Genomic DNA, 16,567 nt, shown 5'->3' with positions numbered 1-16,567 from the left:
TTTTTTTTTTTTTTTTCCTTGCGTTATGCGGGCCTCTCACTGTTGTGGCCTCTCCCATTTGCGGAGCACAGGCTCCGGACGCGCAGGCTCAGTGGCCATGGCTCACGGGCCCAGCCGCTCCGCGGCATGTGGGATCTTCCCGAAACGGGGCACGAACCCGCGTCTCCTGCATCGGCAGGCGGACTCTCAAGCACTGCGCCACCAGGGAAGCCCTAAAATTACTTTTATATTTTATTTTACTCTATCACTTAGTCATAAAATAATAATTTGAGTGCTGTAACACTTTACTCTTTAAGTCTTTAATACTTTTCTGCATCTATTCTCTCATTTGATCATTACAGTTACCTATGAGGTAGATTTAACAGGTAATCTTTATTTTACAGACTAAATTCAGTATTTGATAGAAGCAAAATTTTAGCCAGGAGCTGAAAATAGAAGATTTTATATGTCAGAATGCTGATCTTAAGTTAACTACTGAAGGGAAAAACTTTCTTCCTACTCACAGACTCAACTCTTCTGGCCACCAAATGTGTTTTTTCCCCACACCCAGGAGTTCTCCAGCTCTAGGGAGACACTGACGGGGTGTGCTACAACTTAATTTTAACACTGTCTACCTGGTGGTAACTTCGGATCCCACAAGTTAGGGACTCAGCCCGGAAAGACTGCCCCTACTTCAGATGCCAGTCGCAAGCCCCAGGTTTTGACCTATCCTTCTTACCAACCAGCTGTAAATCAGGGCTTCCCACAACCCCTTACTCAGGTTAGATCATTTGCTGTAATGGCTCACAGAACTCAGGGAGACACTTTACTTATATTTACCGGTTTCTTATAAAAGGATACAACTCAGGAACAGATGGAAAAGACACATAGGACTAGGTATTGGGGGTGGGGTCGGGCAGGGCACGGCGCATCCTTGCCCTCTGTTCTTGCCACCCCTCAGCACCTAGATGTGTTCACCAACCTGAAAGTTCATCAACTCTCCTTGTTCAAAAGTTTTTATGGATCTTAATCGCCATCGTTCCCACCCCCTTTCCGAGGGGAACTGGAGTGGTACTGAAAGTTCCCACTCTCTAATAATCACTTGGTCTTTCTGGTGACCGAGGTTCTGTAGTGGCCTCACCCTAAGTCACCTCATTAACATTAACTCAGGTCTGATCAAAAGGGGCTGCTTATGAATAGCAAAAGATACTCCTGTCACTCAAGAAATTCCAGCAGTTTGTAGGAACTCTGTACAAGAACTGGGGACCAAGACCAAATATATTTCTTATTACACCACAAGTACTAATTGCAAAGTGTATTTTTCTCAGATAGTCTTTGATTTTAAATAAAGTAAAAGGTATTCCATACTGTTTTAGATTTTCCTACCTCACCAATATGCTGCAATACTAATCCAGTCTTTTGGTACCAAAGTTTTAATTGTGATAAATAATGCTTTCTCTCCTGGAAGAACCACACAAACATGATCAGGGCTGCACTTTCAATTTCTGTCTTTTCAAAACTTATTTTGAAATAATTTGAAAGATGTGGTTGTACACATCATACTTCTTGGCCCCTTAATATTTCACTGTGTATTTTCAGAAAAGGATACCTCTTACATACGGTTATCGAACTCAGAAAATTTAAAATTATACAAGACTTATATGTAAGTTACAGTATATCTCCCAATTTTGCCAGTTATCCCAGTAATATCCTTGATGGCATTTTGGGGGATCAGGTTTTGCATTTAGTTGTCCTATCTGTTCGGTCTTCTTTAAATTGCATTGGTTCTTTAGTGTTTTTCATGGCATTTACATTTTTGAAGGAAACCAATCAGTTATCTTATGGTGTCTCTCGTGATTCTTTTTTATTATCATTATTGAAATACATTTGACATGAAACATTGTGTAAATTTAAGGTGTACAACAGGTTAATTTGATACATTGTAATATTGCCATTGTACTGATAATTAGCACCTCTGCACATTACCTAATTATAATTTCTTTTTAGTGGTTGGAATAATTAAGTTCTAGTCTCTTTGCAAGTTAGATGATTATAATTCAATATTGTTGTCTGTGTTCACTGTGCATTAGATCTCTAGGACTTATCTCTTAGGCCTCTTGTTGAAAGTTTGTACCTTTAAACAACATCTGTCCTATCCCTTTCCTCAATTTCCGTCTCTCATGATTCTTGATGCGCTTATGATCATTTAGATTTCTTGTTTTGTGCCCATATTTAGGTACCATATTTATATGAAATATCCAGAATAGGTAAATACAAAAATACAGAAAGCAGACTGATGGTTGCAGTCACTGGGGGAGTGGGGAAAACTGCTTAATGGGTATGGTATTTCCTTCTGGGATGATGAAAATGTTTTGGAACTAGATAGAGGTGGCTGTACAACATTATGGATTTTCTAAATCCCTCTGAATTGTTTATTTTAAAATAGTTAATTTTGTTATGTGAATTTCAGCTCCATAAAAATTAACTTAAAATCCTAATGTAGATGATTTTGCTGCACCCCCATATACAGCCCATGGATTTCTCAACAAATAGAAATTCCATTTAAAAACTATTGCATGATAATTATAATGGTTTATGATGATTAAAGAAATAAATGAGCGTTACAAATTGATATTTAGTAGAAGAACTGATATGCAGAAGAATCTATTATATTCCCATCAGTAAATATTTAAGGTTTAATGTATTATGTAGTTTTCCATTTTGAAAAATTCTCATAATGTTTGCGATGGATGTGAAAGGACAAAAACATGTTTTCAAGACAATTTGCATGATTTTTAAATATTACATAACAGGTTTTCTAAAAACAAAAATATTTTAGTACACTGAATTTAAATATTGAATATTACTAATACCTTAAAATTTGACATCTAGATTAAGAATCTGGATGGCTTCACTTCCTCTGAAAGTGTGTGCTCCAGGCTTTTCTATTATTTACATTTCCACCTTCAACCTAAACTCTACCACACCTGTTTACATTGAAATCACTTCCATGAAAACACTTGCTGTTTACTAGATGATTCATACCTTGCCACACTTGTGTGGATTAGAAAAAGGGTAAATATTTGGCACACTGTAGTAGGTAATACATAAAGAGTAGCAATGATTATTATCCAAGGACTTAGACTGTTGTCAGGAAAAGTGAATCTTTGCCTTCACCTTATGTATTTTATAATCCCTTACAACCTGTAGAAACATAAATGTATTTTTTAAACATCTTTAATGGAGTATAAGTGCTTTACATTGTTGTGTTAGTTGCTGCTGTATAACAAAGTGAATCAGCTATATGTATACATATATCCCCATATCGCCCCCCTCTTGCGTCTCCCTCCCACTCTCCCTATCCCACCCCTCTAGGTGGTCACAAAGCACCCAGCCGATCTCCCTGTGCTATGTGGCTGCTTCCCACTAGCTATCTATTTTACGTTTGGTAGTGTATATATGTCCATGCCACTCTCTCACTTCGTCCCAGCTTACCCTTCCCCCTCCCCATGTCCTCAAGTCCATTCTCTACATCTGAGTCTTTATTCCTGTCCTGCCCCTAGGTTCTTCAGAACCCTTTTTTTTTTTAAATTCCAAATAAATGTGTTAGCATACGGTATTTGTTTTTCTCTTTCTGACTTACTGCACTCTGTATGACAGATTCTAGGTCCATCCACCTTACTACAAATAACTCAGTTTTGTTTCTTTTTGTGGCTGAGTAATATTCCATTACATGTGTGCCACATCTTTATCCATTGATCTGTCAGTGGACACTTAGGTTGCTTCTATGTCCTGGCTATTGTAAATAGTGCTGCAGTGAACATTGTGGTGCATGACACTTTTTGAGTTATGGTTTTCTCAGGGTATACGCCCAGTAGTTGGATTGCTGGGTCATATGGTAGTTCTATTTTTAGTTTTTTAAGGACCCTCCATACTGTTCTCCACAGTGGCTGTATCAATTTACATTTCCACCAACAGTGTAGGAGGGTTCCCTTTTCACTGCACCCTCTACAGCACTTATTGTAGATTTTTTGATGATGGCCATTCTGACTGGTGTGAGGTGATACCTCACTGTAGTTTTGATTTGCATTTCTCTAATGATTAGTGATGTTGACCATCCTTTAATGTGTTTGTTGGCAATCTCTATACCTTCTTTGGAGAAAGGACTATTTAGGTCTTCTGCCCATTTTTGGATTGGGGTGTTTGTTTTTTTGATATTGAGCTGCATGAGCTGCTTGTATACTTTGGAGATTAATCCTTTGTCAGTTACTTTGTTTGCAAATATTTTCTCCTATTCTAAGGGTTGTCTTTTTGTCTTGTTTATAGTTTCTTTTGCTGTGCAAAAGCTTCTAAGTTTCATTAGGTCCTATTTGTTTATTTTTGGTTTTATTTCCATTTCTCTAGGAGGTGGGTCAAAAAGGATCATGCTGTGATTTATGCCATAGAGTGTTCTGCCTATGTTTTCCTCTAAGAGTTTGATTGTGTCTGGCCTTACATTTAGGTCTTTAATCCATTTTGAGTTTATTTTTGTGTATGGTGTTAGGAAGTGTTCTAATTTCATTCTTTTACATGTAGCTGTCCAGTTTTCCCAGCACCACTTATTGAAGAGGCTGTCTTTTCTCCATTGTATATTCTTGCTTCATTTATCAAAGATAAGGTGACCATATGTGCGTGGGTTTATCTCTGGGCTTTATGTCCTGTTCCATTGATCTATATTTCTGTTTTTGTGCCAGTACTGTAGCTTTGTAGTATAGTATGAAGTCAGAGAGTTTGATTCCTCCAGCTCCATTTTTCTTAAGATTGCTTTGGCTGTTCGGGGTCTTTTGTCTTTCCATACACATTGTGAAATTTTTTGTTCTAGTTCTGTGAAAAATGCCAGTGGTAGTTTGATAGCGATTACATTGAATCTGTAGATTGCTTTGGGTAGTGTAGTCATTTCACAATGTTGATTCTTCCAATACAAGAACATGGTGTATCTCTCCATCTGTTTGTATCATCTTTAATTTCTTTCATCAGTGTCTTATAGTTTTCTGCATATAGGTCTTCTGTCTCCTTAGGTAGGTTTATTCCTAGGTATTTTATTCTTTTTGTTGCAATGGTAAATGAGAGTGTTTCCTTAATTCCTCTTTCAGATTTTTCATCATTAGTGTATAGGAATGCAAGAGATTTCTGTGCATTAATTTTGTATCCTGCAAATTTACCAAATTCATTGATTAGCTCTAGTAGTTTTCTGGTAGCATATTTAGGATTCTCTGTGTATGGTATCAGGTCATCTGCAAACAGTGACAGTTTTACTTCTTTTACGATTTGGGTTCCTTTTATTTCTTTTTGTTCTCTGATTGCTTTGGCTAAAAATTCCAAAACTATGTTGAATAATAGTGGTGAGAGTGGGCAGCCTTGTCTTGTTCCTTATCTTAGTGGAAGTGGTTTCAGTTTTTCACTGTTGAGAACAATGCTGGCTGTAGGTTTGTCATATATGGCCTTTATTATGTTGAGGTAAGTTCCCTCTATGCCTTCTTTCTGGAGGTTTTATATCATAAGTGGGTGTTGAATTTTGTCAATAGCTTTTTCTGCATCTATTGAGATGATCATATGGGTTTTATCCTTCAGTTTGTTAATATGGTGTATCACATTGATTGATTTGTGTATATTGAAGAATCCTTGCATTCCTGGGATAAACCCCACTTGATCACGGTGTATGATCCCTTTAATGTGCTGTTGGATTCTGTTTGCTAGTATTTTGTTGAGGATTTTTGCATCTATGTTCATCAGGGATATTGGCCTGTAGTTTTCTTTTTTTGTGACATCTTTTTCTGGTTTTGGTATCAGGGTGATGGTGGCCTCATAGAATGAATTTGGGAGTGTTCCTCCCTCTGCTATATTTTGAAAGAGTTTGAGAAGGATAGGTGTTAGCTCTTCTCTAAATGTTTGATAGGATTCGCCTGTGAAGCCATCTGGTCCTGGGCTTTTGTTTGTTGGAAGATTTTTAATCACAGTTTCAATTTCAGTGCTTGTGATTGGTCTGTTTATATTTTCTATTTCTTCCTATTTCAGTCCCGGAAGGTTGTGCTTTTTTAAGAATTTGTCCACTTCTTCCAGGTTGTCCATTTTATTGTCGCAGATTTGTAGTAATCCCTCATGATCCTTTGTATTTCTGCAGTGTCAGTTGTTCCTTCTCCTTTCTCATTTCTAATTCTATTGATTTGAGTCTTCTCCCTTTTTTTCTTGATGAGTCTGGCTACCGGTTTATCAGTTGTGTTTATCTTCTCAAAGAACCAGCTTTTAGTTTTATTGATCTTTGTGATTGTTTCCATCATTTCTTTTTCTTTTATTTCTGATCTGAACTTTATGATTTCTTTCCTTCTGCTAACTTTAGGGAGTTTTTTGTTCTTCTTTCTCTAATTGCTTTAGGTATAAGGTTAGGTTGTTTATTTGAGATGTTTCTTGTGTCTTGAGGCAGGATTATATTGCTGTAAACTTCCCTCTTAGAACTGCTTTTGCTGCATACCATAGGTTTTGGGTCATCGTGTTCTGACTGTCATTTGTTTCTAGGTATTTTTTGATTTCCTCTTTGATTTCTTCAGTGATCTCTTGGTTATTTAGTAATGTATTGTTTAGCCTCTTTTTCTATCCCCTCTCTTTCAGTCTGTATGTGTCCCTAGGTCTGACGTGGATCTCTTGTAGGCAGCGTATATACACAGTCTTGTTTTTGTATGTATTCAGCCAGTCTATGTCTTTTGGTTGGAGCATTTAATCCATTTACATTTAAGGTAGTTATCGATATGTATGTTACTGTTACCATTTTCTTAATTGTTTTGGGTTTGTTATTGTAGGTCCTTTCCTTCTCTTGTGTTTCCTGCCTAGAGAAGTTCCTTTAGCATTTGTTGTAAAGCTGGTTTGGTGGTGCTGAATTCTCTTAGCTTTCGCTTGTCTGTAAAGGTTTTAATTTCTCCATCGAATGTGAATGAGATCCTTGCTGGCTACAGTAATCTTGTTTGTAGGTTTTTCCCTTTCATCACTTTGAATATGTCCTGCCACTCCCCTCTGGCTTGCAGAGTTTCTGCTGAAAGATCAGCTGTTAACCTTATGGGCATTCCCTTGTATGTTATTTGTTGCTTTTCCTTTGCTGCTTTTAATATTTTTTCTTTGTATTTAATTTTTGATAGTATGATTAATATGTGTCTTGGTGTGTTTCTCCTTGGATTTGTCCTGTATGGGGCTCTCTGTGCTTCCTGGACTTGATTGACTATTTTCTTTCCCATATTAGGGAAGTTTTCAACTATAATCTCTTCAAATATTTTCTCAGTCCCTTTTTTGTTCTCTTCTTCTTCTGGGACCCCTATAATTCGAATGTTGGTGTGTTTAATGTTCTCCCAGAGGTCTCTGACACTGTCCTCAATTCTTTTCATTCTTTTTTCTTTATTCTGCTCTGCAGTAGTTATTTCCACTATTTTATTTTCCAGGTCACTTATCTGTTCTTCTGCCTCAGTTATTCTGCTATTGATTCCTTCTAGGGAATTTTTTATTTCATTTATTGTGTTGTTCATCATTGTTTGTTTGCGCTTTAGTTCTTCTAGGTCCTTGTTAAACCTGTCTTTTATTTTCTCCATTCTATTTCCAAGATTGTGGATCATCTTTACTATCATTACTCTGAATACTTTTTCAGGTAGACTGCCTATTTCCTCCTCATTTGTTTGGTCTGGTGGGTTTTTACATTGCTCCTTCATCTGTGTCTTTCTCTGTCTTCTCATTTTGCTTAACTTACTGTGTTTGGGGTCTCCTTTTCTCAGGCTGCAGGTTTGTAGTTCCCATTGTTTTTGGTGTCTGCCCCTAGTGGGTCAGGTTGGTTCAGTGGGTTATGTAGGCTTCCTGGTGGAGGGAACTGGTGCCTGTGTTCTGGTGGATGAGACTGGATCTAGTCTTTCTGGTGGCCAGGACCGCGTCTGGTGGTGTGTTTGGGGTGTCTGTGAACTTATTATGATTTTAGGCAGCCTCTCTGCCAATGGGTGGGGTTGTGTTCCTGTCTTGCTAGCTGTTTGGCATAAGATGTCCAGCACTGTAGCTTGCTGGTTGTTGAGTGAAGCTGGGTCTTAGCGTTGAGATGGAGATCTCTGGGGTAGCTTTTGCCGTTTGATATTATGTGGAGCTGGGAAGTCTCTGGTGGTACAGTGTCCTGAACTCGGCTCTCCCACGTCAGAGGCTCAGGCCTGACACCCTGCTGGAGGACCAAGAGCCTGTCAGCCACTCGGCTCAGAAGAAAAGGGAGAAAATAAAAAAAAAGAATAAAGTAAAATAAAGTTATTAAAATTAAAAAATTATTAAAATTAAAAAGTAATAAAAAAGAGAAAGAGGGCTTCCCTGGTGGCACAGTGGTTGAGCGTCCACCTGCCAGTGCAGGGGACACGGGTTCATGCCCCGGTCTGGGAGGATCCCACATGCCGCGGAGCGGCTGGGCCCGTGAGCCATGGCCGCTGAGCCTGTGCATCCGGAGCCTGTGCTCCGCAACGGGAGAGGCCACAACAGTGAGATGCCCGCGTACCGCAAAAAAAAAAAGAAAGAAAGAACAACCGAACTGAAAAACAAATCCACCAATGGGAACAAGCGCTAAAAACTAAACAAAAAAAAAAAAAAAAGGACAGACAGAACCCTAGGACAGATGGTAAAAGCAAAGCTATACAGACAAAATCACACAAAAAAGCATACACATACACACTCACAAAACGAGAAAAAGGAAAAAATATATATTTAAAAAAAAAGGAAGAGGGCAATCAAATCAGTTAACAAATCTACCACTGATAATAAGCTCTAAATCCTAAACTAAGATAAACATAAAACCAGAAACAAATTAGATGCAGAAAGCAAACACAAGTCTACAGTTGATCCCAAAGTCCACTGCCTCAATTTTGGGATGGTTTGTTGTCTATTCAGGTATTCCACAGATGCAAGGTACATCAAGTTGATGGTGGAGATTTGGTCCGCTGCTCCTGAGGCTGCTGGGAGAAATTTCCCTTTCTCTTCTTTGTTCACACATCTCCCTGGGTTCGGCTTTGGGTTTGGACCCGCCTCTGCGTGTAGGTCGCCTGAGGGCGTCTGTTCCCCGCCCAGACTGGACGGGGTTAAAGGAGCAGCTGATTAGGGGGCTCTGGCTCACTCAGGCTGGGCGGAGGGAGGGGTACGGAATGCGGGGCGAGCCTGCAATGGCAGAGGCCAGAGTGACATTGCAACAGCCTGAGGCATGCTGTGTGTTCTCCCAGGGAAGATGTCCCTGGATCACGGGACCCTGGTTGTGGTAGGCTGCACAGGTTCCCGGGAGGGGAGGTGTGGACCTGTGCTTGCACACAGGCTTCTTGGTGGCTGCAGTAGCAGCCTTAGCGTTTCATGCCCGTCTCTGGTGTCTGCGCTGATAGCTGCGGCTCGTGCCCTCTTTTGGATCTCATTTAGGCAGTGCTCTGAATCCCCTCTCCTCACGCACCCGGAAACAATGGTCTCTTGCCTCTTAGGCAGTTCCAGACTTTTCCGGGACTCCCTCCCTGCTAGCTGTGGCTCTCTAGCCCCCTTCAGGCTATGTTCACGCAGCCAACCCCAGTCCTCTCCCTGGGATCTGATCTCTGAAGCCCGAGCCTCAGCTCCCAGCCCCCGTCCGCCCCAGCGGGTGAGCAGTGGAGCCTCCTGGGCTGGTGAGTGCCGGTCGGCACCAATCCTCTGTGCAGGAATCTCTCCACTTTGCCCTCTGCACCCCTGTTGCTGTGCTCTCCTCAGTGGCTCCCAAGTTTCCCCCCCACCCACTGTCCGTCTCCGCCAGTGAAGGGGCTTCCTAGTGTGTAGAAACTTTTCCTTCTCCACAGCTCCCTCCCGGAGGTGCAGGTCCCGTCCCTATTCTTTTGTCTCTGTTTATTCTTTTTTCTTTTGCCCTACCCAGGTAAGTGGGGAGTTTCTTGCCTTTGGAGAAGTCTGAGGTCTTCTGCCAGCGTTCAGTAGGTGTTCTGTAGGAGTTGTTCCACATGTAGATGTATTTTTGATGTATTTGTGGGAAGGAAGGTGATTTCCACGTCTTATTCCTCTGCTATCTTGAAGGTTCTGCCAACATAAATGTATTTTGAAAAAATTTTTTCACTTGTGGGAAGTGAAGCTTTCTAAATCTGCTTTTGACAACTGATCCCTGATATTCATGCAGTTCTATAATATGTTTCTCATCATCTTTATTTGCTTTGTTTTTCCCAGGTGAGAGAAACGATGTTGTCCAGGTTTAAAATAGTTGCCACTCCTTGTACTCTGGCATGTCGTCATTTGCACATAAAAGAGAAAGGCAAGCCACTTATGTTGAACCCAAGAACAAACAAGGTTAGTAACATTAATACTAACACACATTTTCTCTCTTCCTGGTAAAGGTTTGATATATTTTAGACTGATAAAGTATGAAATTTTTGTGTTCTGTAGCTTTATACTAAAACTATTCGGAAGTGTGCATGAACTTTTCTCTTTTCTCCGCATTGCGACAATTATGGCTGCTTTATACCTCCCAAATTTCACCCTCACAGTTTCTACCACCCAAGAAGGATTGAGTTTATTTCCTAGTTCTAGCTCAAAAGCAAAACAAAACAAAAACCCAAGAGTAGCATATTGGCCAGAACTGTTGGCCAGATGCAGTATATTTAGATTTATCCCGTTTAGTCATATTGTCATTTTTATAAATGTTTGGTAATTTCCTAATCCCTGATGGATTATTCTAACTGCCCTTGGAAGGAAAGAAATAGAAGGGGCCTTTTATTTCCCCCCCTAGTATGCTTACCTGCACACTGAAGAGTCTAGTTAAGGGATTTTTATCAATATTGACTTACGTGGAGAAATGGCACATATCTAAAGGAAAATAGCTCAAGATCAGCTGAAGTGTAACTGAAAGTAGGGTCCAGCTGCTTGCTGCTCACAAGCCATTAAAGAGGCAAGATTGATGGAAAGTTAAGTTTGCTTTATTTTGGATGCCAGCAACGAGATGGGGACGGCAGATGCCCGTCCAAAGGCATACACGCCCCCCACAACCAGTGGGCAAGAGCTTTCATAGGTTGAGGGAGGCGCCTACGTGCAGAAGCAGCACAGTCAGCTCTGACAGTCATCTTGACATTGGTCATCGGTGGTCCGACCAGTGTCCCCTTGATTGTTTTAGGTACAGTTAATCTTCAGTTCCAGGGTCGGTTCTCATTTCTTTGAGGCCAGTTCTCGCAATTGTGGCAGCTTATGTCATGGCTACAGCCTGGTCATCACATAGGTAACGTCTTCTACCTGGTGAGTGTTTCAGTATCTATAAGACAGCTCCCAGGATACAGCTCAGAATGTTATCTTAAGGAGGGACTAAAGGGCCTTGACTATGCTTAATGACTAAACTATTATTATTTGGTCTCCTTTGACTGTTTTCCTTTGTTTCTGCATTTTCTCACTTCTCTGATTAAACTTATTCTCTGGCTGAAGTCTTTCCACAGACAAAAGGTAGGCTGAGGACATGGGGGTGGGCAAAGACCATAGGGTCCTGCTCTGTTGCAGAGGGAGGTACACTTCTGTGTAAATTGGGAGGGCATTGCGGTTGTGTAGATGAGCAAAAGAGGTTTGGTGGAACAAGTGGCACTGGAAGACAGAAAAGAGTAGGAGAAGGACAGGTGAGAGGAAGGTTGTTTCTGCTGACTGTTACAGAGCTAATCAAGACATCTATTTTAAACTATGTTGTCTTCACTTACACCAGGCCAGCAAATTTAAGAATTTTATCAACTATTAACATAAATACTTAATACATAAAATTATTTCTTTAATAATCATTTTAATTTCTACTGTACATTATAAATAAAACACTTTTGAGTGTCTCTTAAATCTAAATAGGAGATAGGCAGTGAAACCATGTGTAGCTACTCATTTATCTTTGGCAGTAGGATAGGTAAAGCACTTTTAAATGAACACAGTTCATTTAAAACTATATAAAAATACAGAGGTTTTAACCCCTTTATATTTTCCAGCCTTAGATAAAATCTCGTAAGGAGCAACATGAGGCACAGAGGATTTAGTGATTTGAGTCTCTTCTCCCCCTTTTTTCATTGTAAAAGTTCATCAATTTTGTAGGTCTTTACAAAGAATCAACTTTTGGTTTAGTCTTTTAATTTTTCCAATTGTTTTCTTCTGTTTTATTTATTTATTTTCACTGTAATCTTTATTATTTCCTTCCGTCTTGATTCAGGTTTAGTTTGTTCCTTTTTCCCCCTCGTTTCTTAAGATGGAAGGTTAGGCAATTGATTTGAAATCATTCTGCCTTTTTAAGCTACATTTACAGCTACAAATTTCCCTTAGCATTATTTTCACTGTATCCTGTAAGTTTCGGTATGTGTGTTTTAATTCATCTGGAAGTATCTTCTAATTTCCCTGTGCTTTCTTCTCTGACCAATTGGTTTTTAGGAGTGTGTTGTTTAAGCTCAAAGTATTTGTGAATTCCCCAAATGTCCATTATTAATTTCTTTAACTTTATTTAATTAATTAATTTATTTATGTCTGCACTGGGTCTTCGTCGCCATGCGCGGGCTTTCTCTAGTTTCGGCAAGTGAGGGCTACTCTTTGTCGTGGTGTGTGGGCTTCTCAGTGCGGTGGCTTCTCTTGTTGTGGAGCACGGGCTCTAGGTGCACGGGCTTCAGTAGTTGTGGCACGCGGGCTCAGTAGTTGTGGCTCGCAGGCTCTAGAGCGCAGGCTCAGTAGTTGTGGCGCACAGGATTAGTTGCTCCGTGGCATGTGGGATCTTCCTGGGCTAGGGCTCAAACCAGTGTCCCGTGCGTTGACAGGCGGATTCTTAACCACTGTGCCACCAGGGAAGTCCCCCATTATTAATTTCTAACCTCATTGCATTGTGGTTGAAGATCATACGTTGGGTGACTTAAATCCTTTCAAATTTATTGAGACTTGTTTTATGGCCTGTCCTGGGGAATATTCCTTGTGCACTTGAAAAGAATGTGTATCCTGCTTCTTTTGAGGGGAGTGTCTGCTAGGTCTAGTTGCTTTATGGTGTTGTTCAAGTCTTCTTTTTCCGTGTTGATTTTCTATCTAGTTGTTTTCTCTATTATTGAATATGAGATATTGAAATTTTCAGCTTGTTGAATTGTCTTACTCCCTAATTCTGTCAGTTTTTGCTTCATGTATTTTGTTATCTAACAAAATATGTTTATAATTGTTGTATCTTCTTAATGGACTGATGCTTTCAGCAAAATGCCCTCCTCTAGTATCATGTTTATTTCAAAGTCTATTTTGTCTGTTACTAACGTAGCTACTCCAGCTCTCTTTTGGTTACTATTGACATGGTGTATCTTTTTCCATTCTTTTACTTTCCACCTATTTGTATCTTTGAAACTTTCCACCTATTTGTATCTTTGAATCAAAGTGTGTCTGTTGTAGTCAGCATATGATTGGATCATGTTTTTTTATCCATTCTGCCAATCCTTTTAATTATAGAGTTTAATCCATCTACATTAGTGTAATAACTAATAAGGTATGATTTATGTCTGCTATTTTGCTATTTGTTTTAAGTGTCTTATGTGCCTTTTGTTCCTCTTTACTCCATTGTTCCCTTCATTTGTATTAAATTTTCTATGATGCCATTTAAATTCCCTTGTCTTTTCTTTTCCTGCATATTTCTGAGTTATTTTCTTAGTGGTTTGTCCTGGGGATTACAATTACCATCTTTAAAACAGTCTAGTTCAGTTTGATACCAGTTTAATTTAACCAGTACACCAAAATTTTGCTCCTGTAGATTCCATCTCCTTCTTTTGTGCTGCTTCGTCATACAAATTACAGAGTACAAACTACATTTTATACATTGCATGACCGTCAACACAGATTTATAATTACTGCTTTATGTAATTGTCTTTTAAATTGGGTAGGAGAAAAAAAGACCTACAAACAAAAAGTACATTTATACTGTCTTTTATTTTATGTAGTCATTTTATCCGTGTTCTTTATTTCTTTGTGTGGATTTGAATTATTGTCTAATGTCTTTAATTTAGGCCTGAAGGACTCCCTTTAGTATTTCTTGTGAGACGAGTCTGTTAGCACTGAATTCTCTGTTTTTGTTTATCTGGAATATCTTAATTTCTCCATTTTTGAAGGATGAATTTGTAGGATTTAGAAATTCTTGGTTGACAGGTTATTTTTCTTTCAGCACTGTCTGTGGCCTCCATGGTTTCTGATAAGAAATCAGCTGTTACTCTTTTTAAGGATCCCCTGCACGTGATGAGTCACTTCTCTTTGCTTTCAGATTTCTGCTGTCTTTGGCTTTTGACAGTTTGAATATGATGTGTCTAGGGGTAGAGTTCTTTGAGTTTTTCTTGATTGGAGCTATTGAGCTTCTTGGATGTGTGGATTAATGCTTCTCATCAAATTTGGGAGGTTTTTAGCCATTATTTTTTCAAATATTCTTTAGCCTTTTCTCTCCTCACCTCTGGGCCTCCTGTTATGTACATGTTGGTACTCTTGCTGGTCTCTCAGGTCTGTTCACATTTATTCCTTATTTTTCTTTTTTGTTTGTTTGTTTTTTGTTTTTTTTTTAATTTTTCCTTTCTATTTCTCAGCCTGGATTATCTCAGCTGACCCATCTTTAAATCTGATGGTTTTTTCCTTCCACCACTGAAGTCTGCTTGTTGAGCCCCTTTAGTGAATTTTTTATTTCAGTTGTTGTAGTTTCAATTCCAGAATTTCTATTTAGTTCCTTTTTTAGCTTCTCTGTTTATCAGTATTCTCTGTTTAGTAGGATGTCATTCTCATACTTCTTTTTAGTTCATTAGACAATGGGTTTTTTTTAGTTTTTTTGATATATTTAAAATAACTAACTTTTTTCTTTTTTTAAATTGAAGTATATTTGATTTACAATGTTTCAGGTATACAGCAAAGTATATTCTTTTTCACATTCTTTTCCATTATAAATTATTACAAGATATTGAATATAGTTCCCTGTGCTGTACAGTAGGTCCTTATTGTTTATCTTTTTTTATATAGTAGTGTGTTAATCCCAAATTCCCAATTTATCCTTCCTCTAGAATAACTAATTTAAAGTCTTTGTCTAGTAAGTACAATGTTTGGGCTTCCCCAGGGGCAATTTCAATTAACTGCCCTTTTTTCCTGTATATGAGTCAGACTTTATGTGTTTTGTTGCTGTTGTTGTTTGTTTGTTTGTTTTTTGCTTGCCTTATGATTTTTGGTTGAAAACTGGGCTTTTCAAATAATGTGGCTGCCCTGGAAACCAGATATTCATTCCTCCCAGTGGTTTCTGAACGAATTCTTTCTTCTTGTTATGTATGCCTACTGAAGTCTCTGCTTTGTTAACTTAGTGATCAGCCAATGATTAAACAGAAACTTAAGTACTAGAACCATTAAATCTCCCATTCTTTGCCAGGGGGCTTTGTGTACCTGCTAGGGTGTGCCTTCAGGACTCAGCCAGGCAGTTTACAGATACGCATCAGCCTTCATTTCCTGCTTACACAGAGCCTCAAGGTTAGCCAGAGGTGGGAGTTTAGGGCTTTCTCAAGTCTTTCCTGGACATGCGTACAGCTGTGCATATGACCTTCTAGGTTCTCAGGAATATGTCTCAGCATTTCAAAGTTCCCTGTGGACATCTCCTTTCTCAGCTTTTCCTTTTCAGCTTTTTGGTTAGCCTGTTGTTTGCCCCAGCTGTTATCTACTGCCTTGGGGAGCTGCTATGTCAAATAATTGCCTCTGATTGTTTTCAACAGACCCTTCTGGCGGGAAAGGCTGTTCACACTGCCTGAGCTCCAAGTCAGGTCAAATAAAGACAGCCTTGCAGATAGGGTCTTCCAGGTCAAATAATAACAGTTTCCTGGATATGCGGCTTTAGAAGAATCTCCAAACCCTCCTGCCTTCTCCAGTGACTGCCAGGCTCTGATTTTCAAAGTGATTGTTTCACAGTGATTGCGTTTTCAAGGTTACTGTGGAGCTGGGGAGGGGAGAATAGGAACAAGGCAAGTTAAAATGCCATGAAGCTTGCTGTTCTTACTGAAATTCAGCAGTTTTGAATAAATGCTCTCCAATTGCTGAAAGCTGTGGTTAATTTCCAGAATTCTGATCATTTGGCCAAGGTTCTTGTTGCTTTTATGGAGGAAAAGATTTTTGGAAGTCCTTTCTCTGGCATTTTTAGTGACATCATTGATTAAAAAAAAAAAAAAAATTTAACCCATAGCTGAATACCAGAAACTGAAAAAGAATTTATTACATAGGTTAATTTTTCTTAAGTATCATTCTTCCTTCCCCCTCCCTCTGTTCAGCCTCACTCCTTTCCAGTCACGGTAGCCTCTTAATTTGGTTTGTGTTCTTTCAAACTGTATTCTGTTGATTTCATTTTTAATGTATGCATACATCTGTATATAATATGTACTTTATGGGGGTTTTCTAAACATAATAATTAACAGTGAATTTGATTTGATTTTCAACTTGACTTTTTCTCCTAACTGTGTATCTGGGAGATCTTTCTACTACACACTTAGAGATACATGTTTAAGTGTTTGTATGGAAATACCATAAGTTGCTAACTCTTCCATAATTGATGGACTTTTAGTTA

General features: G+C 39.0%; 1 protein-coding gene across 2 annotated transcripts in view; it reads left to right on the top strand.

Annotated features, from left to right (window-relative positions):
* Positions 1-16,567, top strand: part of ME2 (malic enzyme 2) — a 54,880-nt gene that overhangs the window by 3,766 nt on the left and 34,547 nt on the right. For both annotated transcript variants that reach the window (XM_007465569.1, XM_007465568.1), the window contains exon 2: positions 10,201-10,320. In XM_007465569.1, coding sequence (XP_007465631.1) covers positions 10,213-10,320 — 108 coding nt within the window. In that variant the 5' untranslated portion in view covers positions 10,201-10,212. The remainder of the gene's footprint in view (positions 1-10,200; positions 10,321-16,567) is intronic.

The sequence above is a fragment of the Lipotes vexillifer genome, unplaced genomic scaffold, assembly GCF_000442215.2.
Source record: "Lipotes vexillifer unplaced genomic scaffold, Lipotes_vexillifer_v1.1 scaffold36, whole genome shotgun sequence".
NCBI lineage: Eukaryota > Metazoa > Chordata > Mammalia > Artiodactyla > Lipotidae > Lipotes > Lipotes vexillifer.
Note: the sequence above shows the minus strand (reverse complement) of the source record. Positions and strands in the feature narration are given on the sequence as shown.